The sequence below is a fragment of the Dreissena polymorpha genome, chromosome 14 (assembly GCF_020536995.1).
Source record: "Dreissena polymorpha isolate Duluth1 chromosome 14, UMN_Dpol_1.0, whole genome shotgun sequence".
NCBI lineage: Eukaryota > Metazoa > Mollusca > Bivalvia > Myida > Dreissenidae > Dreissena > Dreissena polymorpha.
Window position 1 is genome coordinate 16,293,414 of NC_068368.1, and position 13,975 is coordinate 16,307,388.

The 13,975-nt window shown below is 37.4% G+C and overlaps 2 protein-coding genes across 2 annotated transcripts in view; both read right to left on the bottom strand.

Annotated features, from left to right (window-relative positions):
- LOC127858322 (SPRY domain-containing protein 3-like) overlaps window positions 1-13,975 on the bottom strand; it is a 95,875-nt gene that overhangs the window by 42,979 nt on the left and 38,921 nt on the right. The gene's annotated exons all lie outside the window — the stretch shown is intronic.
- LOC127858320 (histone-lysine N-methyltransferase SMYD3-like) overlaps window positions 12,074-13,975 on the bottom strand; it is a 55,007-nt gene continuing 53,105 nt past the window's right edge. The window contains exons 10-11 of the mRNA XM_052395357.1: window positions 13,394-13,568; window positions 12,074-12,633 (exon numbers count right to left, since the gene is read on the bottom strand). Coding sequence (XP_052251317.1) covers window positions 12,405-12,633; window positions 13,394-13,568 — 404 coding nt within the window. The 3' untranslated portion in view covers window positions 12,074-12,404. The remainder of the gene's footprint in view (window positions 12,634-13,393; window positions 13,569-13,975) is intronic.

Sequence of the window (13,975 nt, forward strand, 5' to 3'; positions counted from 1 at the left end):
CCTATATGTTGATACCGGGTATCATAGTCATTCAATAAGTCGCAAAATGCTCGAATACAATTTACAAAGCAAAATGTGACTTAAATTGATAACTAAAATTACCAGTACGGCAGTTTTGTCAAGCTGTCAAGATCCAGAAAGTCCTTCATTGACATCGAATATATCCTTCGATTTCAATCCATTGCTGACATTAGCGGAGATTTAGTTAATAAATAACTCATATATCCTAAATGGCAGTTTCTTAATAGCCAAACAAGCCGCTGTATGCTGTAAGAAAGTTTTGACACGAGTGTGAACATTCTCTCATTTGCGCGGCCATTGTTGTATGTTGAGGCACGAACGACAACTCTGCTAGAGAATGTTATCAATGCTAATCAGTGAGGTATGCCGATTAGAACAAGAGGGCCAAGATGACCCTAGTTCGCTCACCTGAGAGGAGTCGGTTCTTTAATCTTAACCAAATGTCAAACTTGACCTAGATATTGTCCAGACAAACATCCTGGCCAAGTTTCATCAATATTTCATCTGCGAGTCATGATCAATGTACCTATGAAGTTTCATGATCCTTGGCGTAAGCATTCTTAAGTTATCATCCGGAAACCATTTTTCTAAGTTGAGTCACCGTGACCTTGACAGCCATTGTGTAAAAACGTTTTTTGGCACTGTGACCTTGACCTTTGACCTAGTGACCTGATAATCAATAGGGGTCATCTGCGAGTCATGATCAATATACCTGTGAAGTTTCATGAACCTAGGCATAAGCGTTCTTGAGTTATCATCCAGAAACCATTTTACTATTTCAGGTCACCGTGACCTTGACATTTGACCTTGAGACCTGAAGATCAATAGGGGTCATCTGCGAGTCATGATCATTGTACCTATGAATTTTCATGATCCCAGACATAAGCGTTCTTGAGTTATCATCCCGAAACCATTTTACTATTTCAGGTCACCGTGACCTTGACCTTTGACCTAGCGGCCTGAAAATCAAAAGGGGTCATCTGCGAATCATGATCATTGTACCTATGAAGTTTCATGATCCTAGGCATAAGCGTTCTTGAGTTATCATCCAGAAACCATTTTACTATTTCAGGTCACCGTGACCTTGACCTTTGACCTAGTGACCTGAAAATCAATAGGGGTCATCTTCGAGTCATGATCAATGTATCTATGAAGTTTCATGATCCTAGGCCTAAGCGTTCTTGAGTTATCATCCGGAAACCATTTTACTATTTCGGGTCATCGTGACCTTGACCTTTGACCTAGTGACCTGAAAATCAATAGGGGTTATCTGCGAGTCATGATCAATGTATCTATGAAGTTTCATGATCCTAGGAATCAGCGTTCTTGAGTTATCATCCGGAAACCATTTTACTGCTTTGGGTCACTGTGACCTTTGACCTAGTGACCTGAAAATCAATAGGGGTCATCTACGAGTCATGATCAATGTATCTATGAAGTTTCATGATCCTAGGCATAAGCGTTCTTGAGTTATCATCCGGAAACCATTTTACTATTTTGGGTCATCGTGACCTTGACCTTTGACCTAGTGACCTGAAAATCAATAGCGGTCATCTGCGAGTCATGATCAATGTACCTATGAAGTTTCATGATATAAGGCATAAGCGCTCTTGAGTTATCATCCGGAAACCATCTGGTGGACGGTCGGACCGACGAGCAGAACAATATACCCCCTCTTCTTCGAAAGGGGGGGCGGCATAATGAGAAAACTGCCCCCCTCCCAGCAGCCATGTTATTCAACTGACCGGAACCATTTATGAACTAAACTGTCGTATTAAGGAAACAAATATTCTGAGCAAATTTCATGAACATTGGGCCAAAAATGTGACTTCTACTGTGTTCACATGTTTTCACTATATACATATCGAGAAAAAAGCCCCGCCCACTGGCGGCCAAGTTTTTTTTACCGATCCCGACCATTTTCAAACTCGTCCGAGATATCAATAAAACCAATGTTTTTACCAACTTTCATGATGATTGGGCAAAAATTGTGACTTGTAGAGTGTTGACAAGGTTTCTCTATAGCCAAAGAGGGAAAACTGCCACTATATACATATAGAGAAAAATGCCCCGTCCACTGGCGGCCATGTTTTTTCCACGATCTCGACCATTTTCGAATTCGTCCGAGACATCAATTGAACCAATGTTTTGATCAACTTTGTTATGATTGGGCAAAAATTGTGACTTCTAGAGTGTTAACAAGGTTTCTCCATAGCCAAATAAGGAAAACTGCCCCGCCCACTGGCGGCCATGTTTTTCAACGGATAGGAACCACTTTTGAACTCAACCAAGATATCATTAAGACAAACATTTTGACAAAGTAACATGAAGATTGGGTATGGAATGTGACTTCTACAGTGTTTACAAGGTTTTTCTATTTTTGACCAAGTGACCTAGTTTTTGACCCGGCACAACCCAGTTTCGAACTTGTCCGAGATTTCATTGGGACAAAGCTTCTGACCAAGTTTCATAAAAATGGGACAAGAAATGTGGCCTGTAGAGTGTTTACGAGCAAATGTTTACGGACGGACGAACGGATGGACGGACATACGACGGACAAAGACCGGTCACAAAAGCTCACCTGAGCAATCAGGTGAGCTTAAAATCGAACTGTCTCAATCGGACTGGCTCGCTTTTACATAGCTCGCCATTGTGAAGAATTGTTGCATGGTGTGATAACTTAGACGAGCTGCTGAAGCAGCATCGTCAAAAAATGTAGTTACCATCCTGTGAATGGGGTTCGTATATTGTTACAATAATTTATCATACCACCACATTGATATCTGCTTGATACCCTGTTGCTTGATATCTTTTTTATATCACGGTCAACAGGAAGTTCATATATCAGTCATGTGTGGAGGCTATTAAGACTTAAGAACAATGTTTTGTTTTATTGTAAAACTGAATCAGATTTATCAAAACAAACAATTTGATATCAATATGTATTACATCTAATCCACAAACAACAACAAAAACAAGGTATTTTACAAATATTAAGAATGAATAAGTACATTCTGATGACGTCATGTAACAAACGGACTACTTTTTTGACACGCCTTCATATGCAAACATCAAAGGTCATAGGTTATGTCAAAAGTTCAGCACTTAATATAAACAGACCAAACAAAAAAACAACAATAAAAAAGCAGTAAAAATAGTTAAAAAATAAAATAGTAACACACTTCACAATAAAACCCAATGTAATATGCATTAAATAATGAAAAAAATTTAAATCATAAATTATTATTAAGGTTACATTTCTCGTCTTCCACAGTTTGACAATTTTGCCACATGAATTGTGTTTGATAAGGCTCGTTAAAAGCTAATTTCTTTTGAAAATAAGGACTTAAACATAAAAAACATATATAAATACAATAAATAAACATTACCATGTCAGAGTTTGCGGATGGAGGTAAGTTTGACATTGTTTGGGACGGTTTAATGGAGGAATTTGTTATGTCTGAGGAAGACTTTGCCAATCAGTTTGGAATAAATCCGAGTGTGTTTAATGAACTATTTCATGAAATCACGAATGCAAATGTCAATTTAAATAAAAGTTATTTAGAATCCCTTGCTGAAACAAAATCAAAAACTGAAAACAGTGAAAACATATCAGACGCCATAGAAATAACAACCGAAGATGTACAAAAATTAATTGAAGCCGAAGATAACAAAAACACTATCCGGCAGATGTCAGTCGATTTCAAAAATATCTCTCCAAGAAAGGCAAAACGAATGCAATCCACAATTTATCAGTCGACCATCTAGATGAATATCTTGCCACATATCTGCTCTCCATTTGCAAGAATGATGATGATGAATACGAGCCTGACACATTGCGTAGCATCGTGGGAAGAATTGACGGAAACTTCAAAGAGCAAAGTACCCATACATATCTTTCGGAGCAGTGGTCCAGATTTTCCCTTACACGTGACTGCCTGAAAGCAAAGCAAAAAAATCTTTAAAAAACACAATGAAAATGTATTTTTAATCACTGTTTAATCACGGCAGAAACTTAGTGAAAAAAAGTTGCCAAGATGTTGAAAACTATGGCAATCGAGGCCGGTTTTGAAAAAACAAAAAAAACATAAGTAATCATTCTGCTAGATAGTCCATATAAACGGACTCCCAGAACCTTTGATAATTTTTGCGATGGCGGCTCTGGCAGTCCATATGCACCCCTTCATAAACATGGGTGCAGTTCAGCGCAGCGAATCCGTGCGCTTCACTAAAAGACGTCGTTCGAGACAAATTGAGTAAAATAATGAATAAAATTAATAAACATGTTAAAATTACCCGAATGGCAACCTACGGATTTTATCCTTTGCATGCATCCGATAAAAACACGACGATGTTTCAACGCATTTTTCTCGCTGACAATGTTATGTTTAGATTTGAAACAGTGTATTCTGTATCGAATACCACATCGTTATCGACTTTTTGGCTCCAACACATAACGCGACGTACACAATATTGGTGCAATGCGACCTGACCTATATTGGGTCAATTTTCCAATATGGCGTATACAGCGTACAAAACAAAACCTTTGTCAATACAAATCAATTATTTCTTGCTTTAATGGTACCATTTGGATGAGTTTGTGGTTTAGATAGGTAAATTTTAATAAGCTCTTGCAGTTTCAGTGTTCAATAACCTTTGAATTGTTGATAACATTTTGCACCCATGGACAAGAGAGAGCGCATTGCAACTCTCAGCCTAAGCTGAGAGTTGAATTATTGCAACTATCTGCTAGAAAACACCTTGTTCCAAAACTAAGGGATTCCAATATCGCACCCACCTAAAAACCATGCAAATAACAGGACACAAAAACGTACAGTCAATAACCAATTACAGTGAAATTTCCGAACAAACACAAAAAAGATGTTCAAACCTTTTGGCAACATGTTCTACTGCAACTCCATCTGTTTCATGCACTTCTGTCAACACTTCCGAAATGAAAATTTCTCTCCCCACCCACCCGGCAGTTTCACAAGCACAGTTTCCTGGCCAAAATCCAATAAATGACATATTTTTTGGAGCTGTACTTAACGTGCAGAACCTCAATATCTACGAAAAACCACCACAGTAAACCAAACGCGCAGTATATATTCCAAAATCTAATAAAAACATCATTCAATTCTTTACACGTGTTGACACACTGCGAAGACGTGAGCGACTGCACTGGCCTTGACATGTTACAACGGTTATCAAGTTTTCCTTTAAAATGTATAATATATGCTTTCATTTTGTGTAATAAAGTATTGCTGCTTAAAGACTTAAAACTGATTGGGTGTTATATATATACAAGAACAATCAAACTTCTATCTATCTATCTATATATACTGCCAAGCGCCCTTTAGAGCATTATAGGCAGAGGGACATTATCGAGTCCGTTTCCTGGGAAGAACCAGTACTGGGTGTCTATGGAGGAGATAATGAGAACGCTCTCCGAGTGGGGAGCGAACCCACGAACTCCCGATCGCTAGGCGGACACCTCATCCACTACACCATCCACTACACCACCGCAATTCCAATTGGTATTATTTATCAAATTTAAAAATACAATATAACATACAATATCAGCGACAAAGCACAGATTATTTTCGGCAAAATGAGCTGATACAATTGTTGTGAAATATTAAAGCTTTTCCTGCACGGAATCTTACCATTTTGATTGGCTGAAGTGAGTGGTAATATGAGCTGCAGTGCCTTCCCCAGGAATTTGTTCAGGCGCCCCGGGGGTGGGTTCGGGAGGGGTGTCCCCTCCCTACGTAGATTTTTTTTTCATTTAACGTGTCAATTCACGTTCTGTGGTGCGTTATAACTAAAAAAAAAACAGCGTCAAAAGACGTCGTTTGGTGCGCTATGACTCTTCAAAAAAATCCCCCAGTCATTTAAAAATATACTTTTTTTTTATATTGTTTAATTGTTTTAAAACTTTTCCGCACAGATAGTAAAATCCCGACTCGAACGATTCCCCAATACATCCGTTTCAACCCGACTCTATTACTGTATACTTACTATTTTTCAAGTTTCTATTTATTACCCGATAATCCCGTTTATTCCGTTTTTATCAATCTCTTTCTGGTAAATATTTACGATAAAAGCTTTCAGTTATTTCTTTAACACAAACCTTGCCATTTTTTAAGTGACTATTTATAGATTTGATGAAATATTGCCTCTGAATATGCGTCAATCCCCTGACCTGTTGTGTGCTTGTTAAAACGCTCAATACACGCCATTTGTATGCAATAGACGCGACGTTGTACATGCTGCATAATTTTCGCGCTCTTTTTAATTGAGAAAAAGTTTCGACACAAAATAAATTTGCACTGCTAATTTGAAGCAAAATATTTAACGTTGCGGTAACATTTACATTCGGAAGTGTGTTTCGGATTCAAAACGCGTCAACATCGACTTACGGTAATGGGTTTCGGATTACAAATTTAATTATTCCCATTTGAGATTTCAACAAATATTAACCGTTGCGTTATAAATTCAACGATAATTTGTTTACACACTTTACGAGTCGAATAAATGTTTTGACGGAATTATGCATGAAATTCACGTTGTCCACGAGGATCACGGCCGGTTGCCATCATCAGTCTTCTAACTATCGATTATCTGACGAAACATTTACAAGTGTGCGTAATTAATTCAACGAAAATTTGTTAAAGCGCATTACGTGTCGAATAAATGTCAGAAAAACGAGGTGAATCAGTTCTATAAATGGACATGTTGAAATATACATGTACTGGAATTAAATAAATTGTTATCACATAATTGTAACCGGGAGTCATTTGCACAACTTACTCGCTATAATAATTAATTGTTTACCACTTACAATTAATTTTTCGTATTAATTATGAGTCATAGGTAACACTTGTTTACAGTAAAAAGGTGTGATGATGATGCCCGAAACCGTCTTTAATGTTCTGTACTGTACTAATTACCATATATTTTATATTACTCAAATGGTACAACTTCTTGCTAATTAAGCTGCGATAAACTCTTACTTCATGCCCGACGTCAATCAAAAATAATGGTCGATAGTTAACCCCGCCCTCATAAGCATTCGCGTAACCGATTGGACGATGAACTTCACAGTTTGACGACTGGAAAGTTACCAGATACTAGTACATCCTTGTCAGCATTTAAATGACCGTGTAAGGTGGCTAGAATAATCGATACGCGCGTCATGCTATTCTCTTATCAGTGGATTATCCATTACCCCATGTGGTGTTTATGGCGATTACTTGTGAAAGTAGGTACCGAGTGCTCTTTTTAAAACAGGGAATATTGATACACTGATAGGGAAACCTTGATTTTTTTGGACAATCTCCACTTTCTTTTACTGAAGAATTCACTGATCGGAAAATTTCAAGCGCCCCGGGGACTCTGATTTCGAAATTCAAGCGCCCCGGCAAGGGGCGCTTAAATGGCCTGGGGAAGACCCTGGAGCTGCAACAGTTTCATTTGTTGTGCTGTACGAATATTGCAGTGGTTGATACATGAAATTCTCACCTAAGAGACCAGAGTGAACTTGGTTGGTGGACACATAACTAGACACGTGGAATTTTCTCCCGGTACTCTGGCTTCCTTCCACAACACAATACCACGCACATATTGACCATATTTCAGTAAGAACTAAAAAGCTTAATACTGCCGCTCGAGATAAATTCGTTTTAACTTAGGTAAGTCTAGTAAGTTAATTAATTAGGCACATTCGGTGTCCTCACATTATGCAGCCGCAGGTGTCAAAGGAACTCATGCACTTTGAAATACACACATATTGTCATTTGAATTGTTCCTATATAAAAGTGGCAATATATTCTTTGTTTAGAAAAAAACTGACATAAAAAATATTTTCAGGAGTAATAACTCATAATCAAAATAAAGTTGTTGTAAATACTTAAAATAATATTTTTTTATAGATACACTTTATTCTTATTAATAACTTTAACCTGTAATTCACATGTTTAATTGTTAATTATGGTATCAGAAAAAAGGCAAATATTGAATAAAGTCAAACCTTCAAATCACTAATTATATAAAAAAACGGCATCGTAGTTTGCATATAATTTGTTTTATAATAAAGACTATTGGAATATAACAATTTCTTTCAAATGTGAATCTATCAATGAAATAATTGTAACAAAATCTGACTAAACACTGACTGATTCTGTAATACAAAAGAGAAGAAATACATACAATTTGTTTGGTATCCGGAGAAGTGCCCCCCCGGAGAACTGCCCCCCGGAGAACTGCCCCCTTATTTTAAAGGTGGCGGAGAGGTGCCCCCCCCCCCATCAAATCGGTAGGGGCGGAGAACTGCCCCCCTGTCAGAATTTAGTAGGCGGATATCTGCCCCCCCCCCCATCAAATCTGTAGGGGCGGAGAACTGCCCCCCGGTGTCATATTAGTTATTAGTTACGTAGTGAAAACAATACTTACGGGTAATTTTACGTTATCGCCGTACACATTTTATCCGGTAACAATTTAATTTCAGTACAAGTATATTACCATTTATCGAACTGAATAACACAAATTGTCTAGAGGCATGTGATAATACTGTTTAAGGCCCTTGGTACGCATCTGCACCACTCACTATACATGAATGCCTTGTAAAAGTCGTGTTTTAATAAGAGCGCGAAACATAGTCGAGATCCACACAGGAAACGCGTGCGTGTTAATACTGGCAATGTGTTGCAACTAAATATAGACGTGCAACTCGGTACTTATGGAGGAAAAGTTACATCGGAATGAATTTACATTATAAAGATAGTATTGACCCATGGAAAAAACGTTAATTGACATATAAAAAAGTAAATTAATAGGCAAGGCAAAGGCAATAATTTAGCTGACTTGAAGAAAAAAGTGAGGTGAAGTTGAATTTATAAGCAATTTATTTATGTTGTTTAGTTAATTCATGTCTTCTAGCACCTTATCCGTCGGTAGCATCGCCAGACCGTCGAGTCGTCCGCAGTTTGCATTTTGAGCAGATCATGTCGACATGCCAAACAAACAAAATCGGTAACAGTTGCTTTAATTAGCAGCTAATAAGGCAGGCAGAGAACTTGTTACCGTTAACGATAAGTACCGCGATCTTTTAATCTTTTAATTGGTAGACCGGACCGACCTTAATTGTTAAGAACTTGTTAGCTTTGAATAAAGCCGCATACGGGTTTATTATATTGAACCGTCCAAATCCGTAATTGGCGAAAACAAACAAATAAATTATTGTTTTCAGCTGGCATAAGGATGGATTAAATTGCATGCTAATTGTTTGTTTTTATTACGGGGAAAATATCAAATAATTCAGCCGCGAAAACTTTTTATTAGCAAAAAGTTATTTGTTTTTCTTTGTTCACATTGACGAAAATCACGTGATTATCAAGTTGGCGACGTGACGACTTCCATGCCGAGGCAGGTATTTTATGCCGTTTTATAACTTTTATTACTTGTACAACTTTATATTACTTTTGAAATTTCCATCAATTTCCATACATAATAGCAAGAAAGTTACTGGCGTTATTGTCATTATAATACTCGCTTTATATATCACCGCTATTTCTTTAATTAAGGGGCACTTCTCCGGGTCATCAATTCTGACAGGGGGGCAGTTCTCCGCCCCTTATTAATCAGCAGGGGGGCAGTTCTCCGCCCTATACAAAAACAGTGAGGGGGCAGTTCTCCGCCCAGTGAAAAATCTTTGGGGGGGGGCAGTTCTCCGGGGGGGCACTTCTCCTAGAGCCAATTTGTTTACTTGAACTTTTTACCATTTTTATAGTATTTCGGTCATAACTCTGCGTCAGTTAAATTGTTCACGCTCTTTCTGTGCTAGCTATTTAAAAAGTACTTTGTGCACATACTTATGCCAATCACTGACATCTGCCCTGATTCAATCAGTGGTAGGGGAACATATACACTGTAACTCCAATATAACGCGCTCCGTTATAACGCTGAATCCAATATTACGCGGAGGGTGCTTGGATCCCATTTTTTCTCCAACCTTCCATTTGATTTCTGATTCAAATCCGTAATATGCAACTTCATGTATTTTCAGACAATTCAAAGATGGCGGCAATCACATGTTGATTGCTTTATTTAACCGTCCGTTGAACCGATTATATTAATAGCCTCGAGGTTAAACAACACCGACAGCTAATTGGTGTTAATCTGTTGTGTAATGTCAATAAAGGTGTGAAAAACTCGCGTGTCAGTGTTTATTACATGTATTCCTCATCAGAGCGGTTTAGTGTGATAATTTCCATAAGTTAAGTGCAAGCGGGATAGTTATCCAACTAAAGTAATTCAAAACGATTGAAACATTCTTACTTTGATATGGTTGCAGTTTGACTATATTAAATGAGCGGCTGTGAAATATACTGCCTACTGTATAAAACAAATTTTTCTGTCATTTCATTATCATTCTAGTATTATGTCATTTAATCTTTCAGTTCGTGTATAAGAAATTAAATAATGCAGACGATTTATTTACATGCAAACGCAGTGTACCGGTAATTGTTAACAGAGTTTCACTTTCATTTTCGCGCGGTATCAGAAAGTCCCCAGGAAACACGTGTTTTGCATGCGTATGACGCAATAAAACAATTTTGTGTACATAAATCGTATTGCATTAATTCTAAATTTAAAGTCGCTCGTCCAATGAAAGCTCTGCTCCATAATGCACTGTACTTTTAACACTTCTGAAAATGGCATATATGCGTACGGTTGTGTTTACGAATTTCTTAAACATATATCGTCATTAATGTTCAAGATTATTATTTTTTAAGTGATGTTGCAATTTTATTGGATTATCGGATAAATGTGTACATAAGAAAAGCGGTATGTATACTTTTATCGATACGATTCGGTTTATATGCATGTATTTGCGTCAACACAGCATGGCAATATACATGACCCATTATAGGCTATTCTATACCTGTTTTTTTATAGCGCCCTGCAGTAAATGAGCTCAAAACCTAACGCGGAGCCTTTATAACGCTGTTTCGCGGCTTGGACCCCATTGACCGCGCTATATTGGAGTTACAGTGTATTCATAACACAAGCTATGTGGTCTGGCAAAGAGTAACACGCACACTACTCCAATTTGTAGTAAAGCACTTTAAAAACTTGGCTAGCTGGCTTGGAAGCACACTAAAGTAATTGTTCTCCGAGATTATTTTCATTATTGATCATCAATCAAGAAGCATAATATCAACTTGGTGTTGACAAATGCATGGATTATATTGCACTAAATATTAACAAGATATGTGTTTGTCAGAAACACTATGTCCCCTTTTGCGCTGCTTTGAAGCTATATATTTGACCTTTGACCTTGAAGGATGACCTTGACCTTTCACCACTCAAAATGTGCAGCTCCATGAGATACACATGCATGCCAAATATCAAGTTGCTATCTTCAATATTGCAAAAGTTATTGTAAAATGTGTAAGTTTGACCAAACAAACCAACCAACCAACAAACCAACAGACATGGCAAAAACAATATGTCCCCCACTATTGTGGTGGGGGACATAAAAACAGTTTTGACTAGATCTGGATCTATTCCCAATTTCAGTTTTTCCCCGCTAAGTTGTATTTTTTTTTAAATAATGATACATATAACTTTTGCTTTCAACAAACCTTCTGTGATCGTGGACTTTTAAATAGCAGAATTAAATTAGCATGATCCTTGTCTTTTGTAATGGTCAAGTTTTTTAATTACAGTGAGACTATGACTTGCCTGACCTCAGGCTGGGACAACACTTTAGTGATGATGACTGCAACATCGAGGTAATTATGTGTTGCAAAGCAATAAAGTATAACCAGACTGTTATGTTATATATGTTATATTGTATGTACATGTGTGTGTATTTTTGTTAATTAATTTTTGTTTACATTTTTATAATTCAAATTAAATCTTAAGAAAATGTTTTTGCCCATGTACAAATGTACTGCAAAAGTGTAACAACTTTATTTAGCAGTTATAAGCAATTTATTAACACCTGACCCCATAAGGTAAAACAATTCCTTAGCATCTGACCAAATTCATTTAACAGTTTACTAGCAAGTGACCAAATGTAATCAACATCTTATTACCACCTGACCAAATTTATTAAACAATACACTAGAAACAATCTGGATAATGCTTCACAATTAAGTCTTGACCGACTCAATTCACTTAACAATTTACTAAAACATACCCAATTAGGTTTAATAATGTACATGCAACTTTCCTAAGTTTTAAACAGTTTACTAGTAACTGACTGAATTTATTAAACAAATCACTAGCAACTCACCGAATTTATTAATAATTAATAAGTATCCGACCACGTGTACATCACAATTTACTATCAACTGACCCAATTGATACACCAATTAAGAAACCGACTTCTCCAGCTGAACTCTCAACTCTTCCCTACACTGTTCCACAAACAACGTCACATCCTTGTAAATCTTGTGTTCGATGCCGTGGGTTACGGCCAAGATTTTCCGCGACATTTCCAGCAACTTCAAGGCCGTCTTCATGTCCTGGAGGTAGAGCTGTATCTTGCCAACCATGAACAGCTGCAGTGCAACATTGGGGCTGTTGTCACCGTAGTAGAGTCTGGGACAATGGAAAGAGAGAACAAACAAGGGCTGTTTGTAAAACATGCATGCCCCCCCATATGGACTGTCAGTTGTAGTGGCAGCCATTGTGTGAATATTTTTTTTGTCACTGAGACCTTGACCTTTGACCTAGTGACCTGAAAATCAATAGGGTTCATCTGCGAGTCATGATCAATGTACCTATGAAGTTTCATGATCCTAGGCGTAAGCATTCTTGAGTTATCATCCGGAAACTGTTTTACTATTTCGAGTCACTGTGACCTTTGACCTAGTGACCACAAAATCAATAGGGGTCATCTACCAGTCATGAGCAATGTACCTATGAAGTTTCATGATCCTAGGCCTAAGCGTTCTTGAGTTATCATCCAGAAACCATCTGGTGGACGGACGGACCGACCGACCTACTGACATAAGCAAAACGATATACCCCTTCTTCTTCGAAGGGGGGCATAAATATAAGTATTGTACCATTATCGCTCAAGTATGTGTTGTAAATTGCATTACTGAACAAGAATCAGGATCTAGAGCAAAAGAATAGGCATAGCCAATTATTGCTGACCCTTAAATATTTACCCAATCATGCTGTTTTGAATTGGAAACTCAACATGCCCATGGCTTTTTTTTCACTATGCCTTTTTCCCAAAATGATGTTGGAAGATTTTTAAACTCAAACTCCATTTTTTAAAGTGGGCGTGTTTTGGTGAAATAAGTATCAAAATCAATAATCAATAAGCAATAAAACAAACAAGTTTTCATACCTGTACGGGTCCAGAGTTCGAGGTCCATATTTCGCAGCTAGTTCAAACTTTTCAACCTCGATTGCAGCACAGAATGCTGCATCTAGAACCCTGACTAGATAAATGTTGTTGGCGTGCAGGATGCTGGCAGATTTTTGAAGCAGGTCCTTGCAACTGTCCAACACCGCTTTCCATTCTGTAAAGATTATATCAGAAATAGTTATATTGGGCATTAACCTTTTAAACAGTTAACAATTATTTAGGCTTTACATTCAAGGTTTATCAATAAACCGTCCTATCAGAATTTTGTGTTAATGGCTTTAAGGCCTTCAAGCGTCTTTTTTTTCAAACGTTTCATTTTTGTATTTGTATTTCCAAGTTTTCCTAAAACGGCAAATTGGAGTAGCGTTCTCATGATCTTCAATCAAGGGTGTCAAGAAAATAAGATTAAGTTATTGGGAGCAATTAAGCTAAATTTATGTTTTCATTTAACATATCTAATAAATAAGCATGAACTTCAAATCTTTTAATACTCCAGGCGTTTTTTACCTACCTGGGAACAATTACATAAATGCTTCAGAGTTAAGTTTCCAAAACATATTA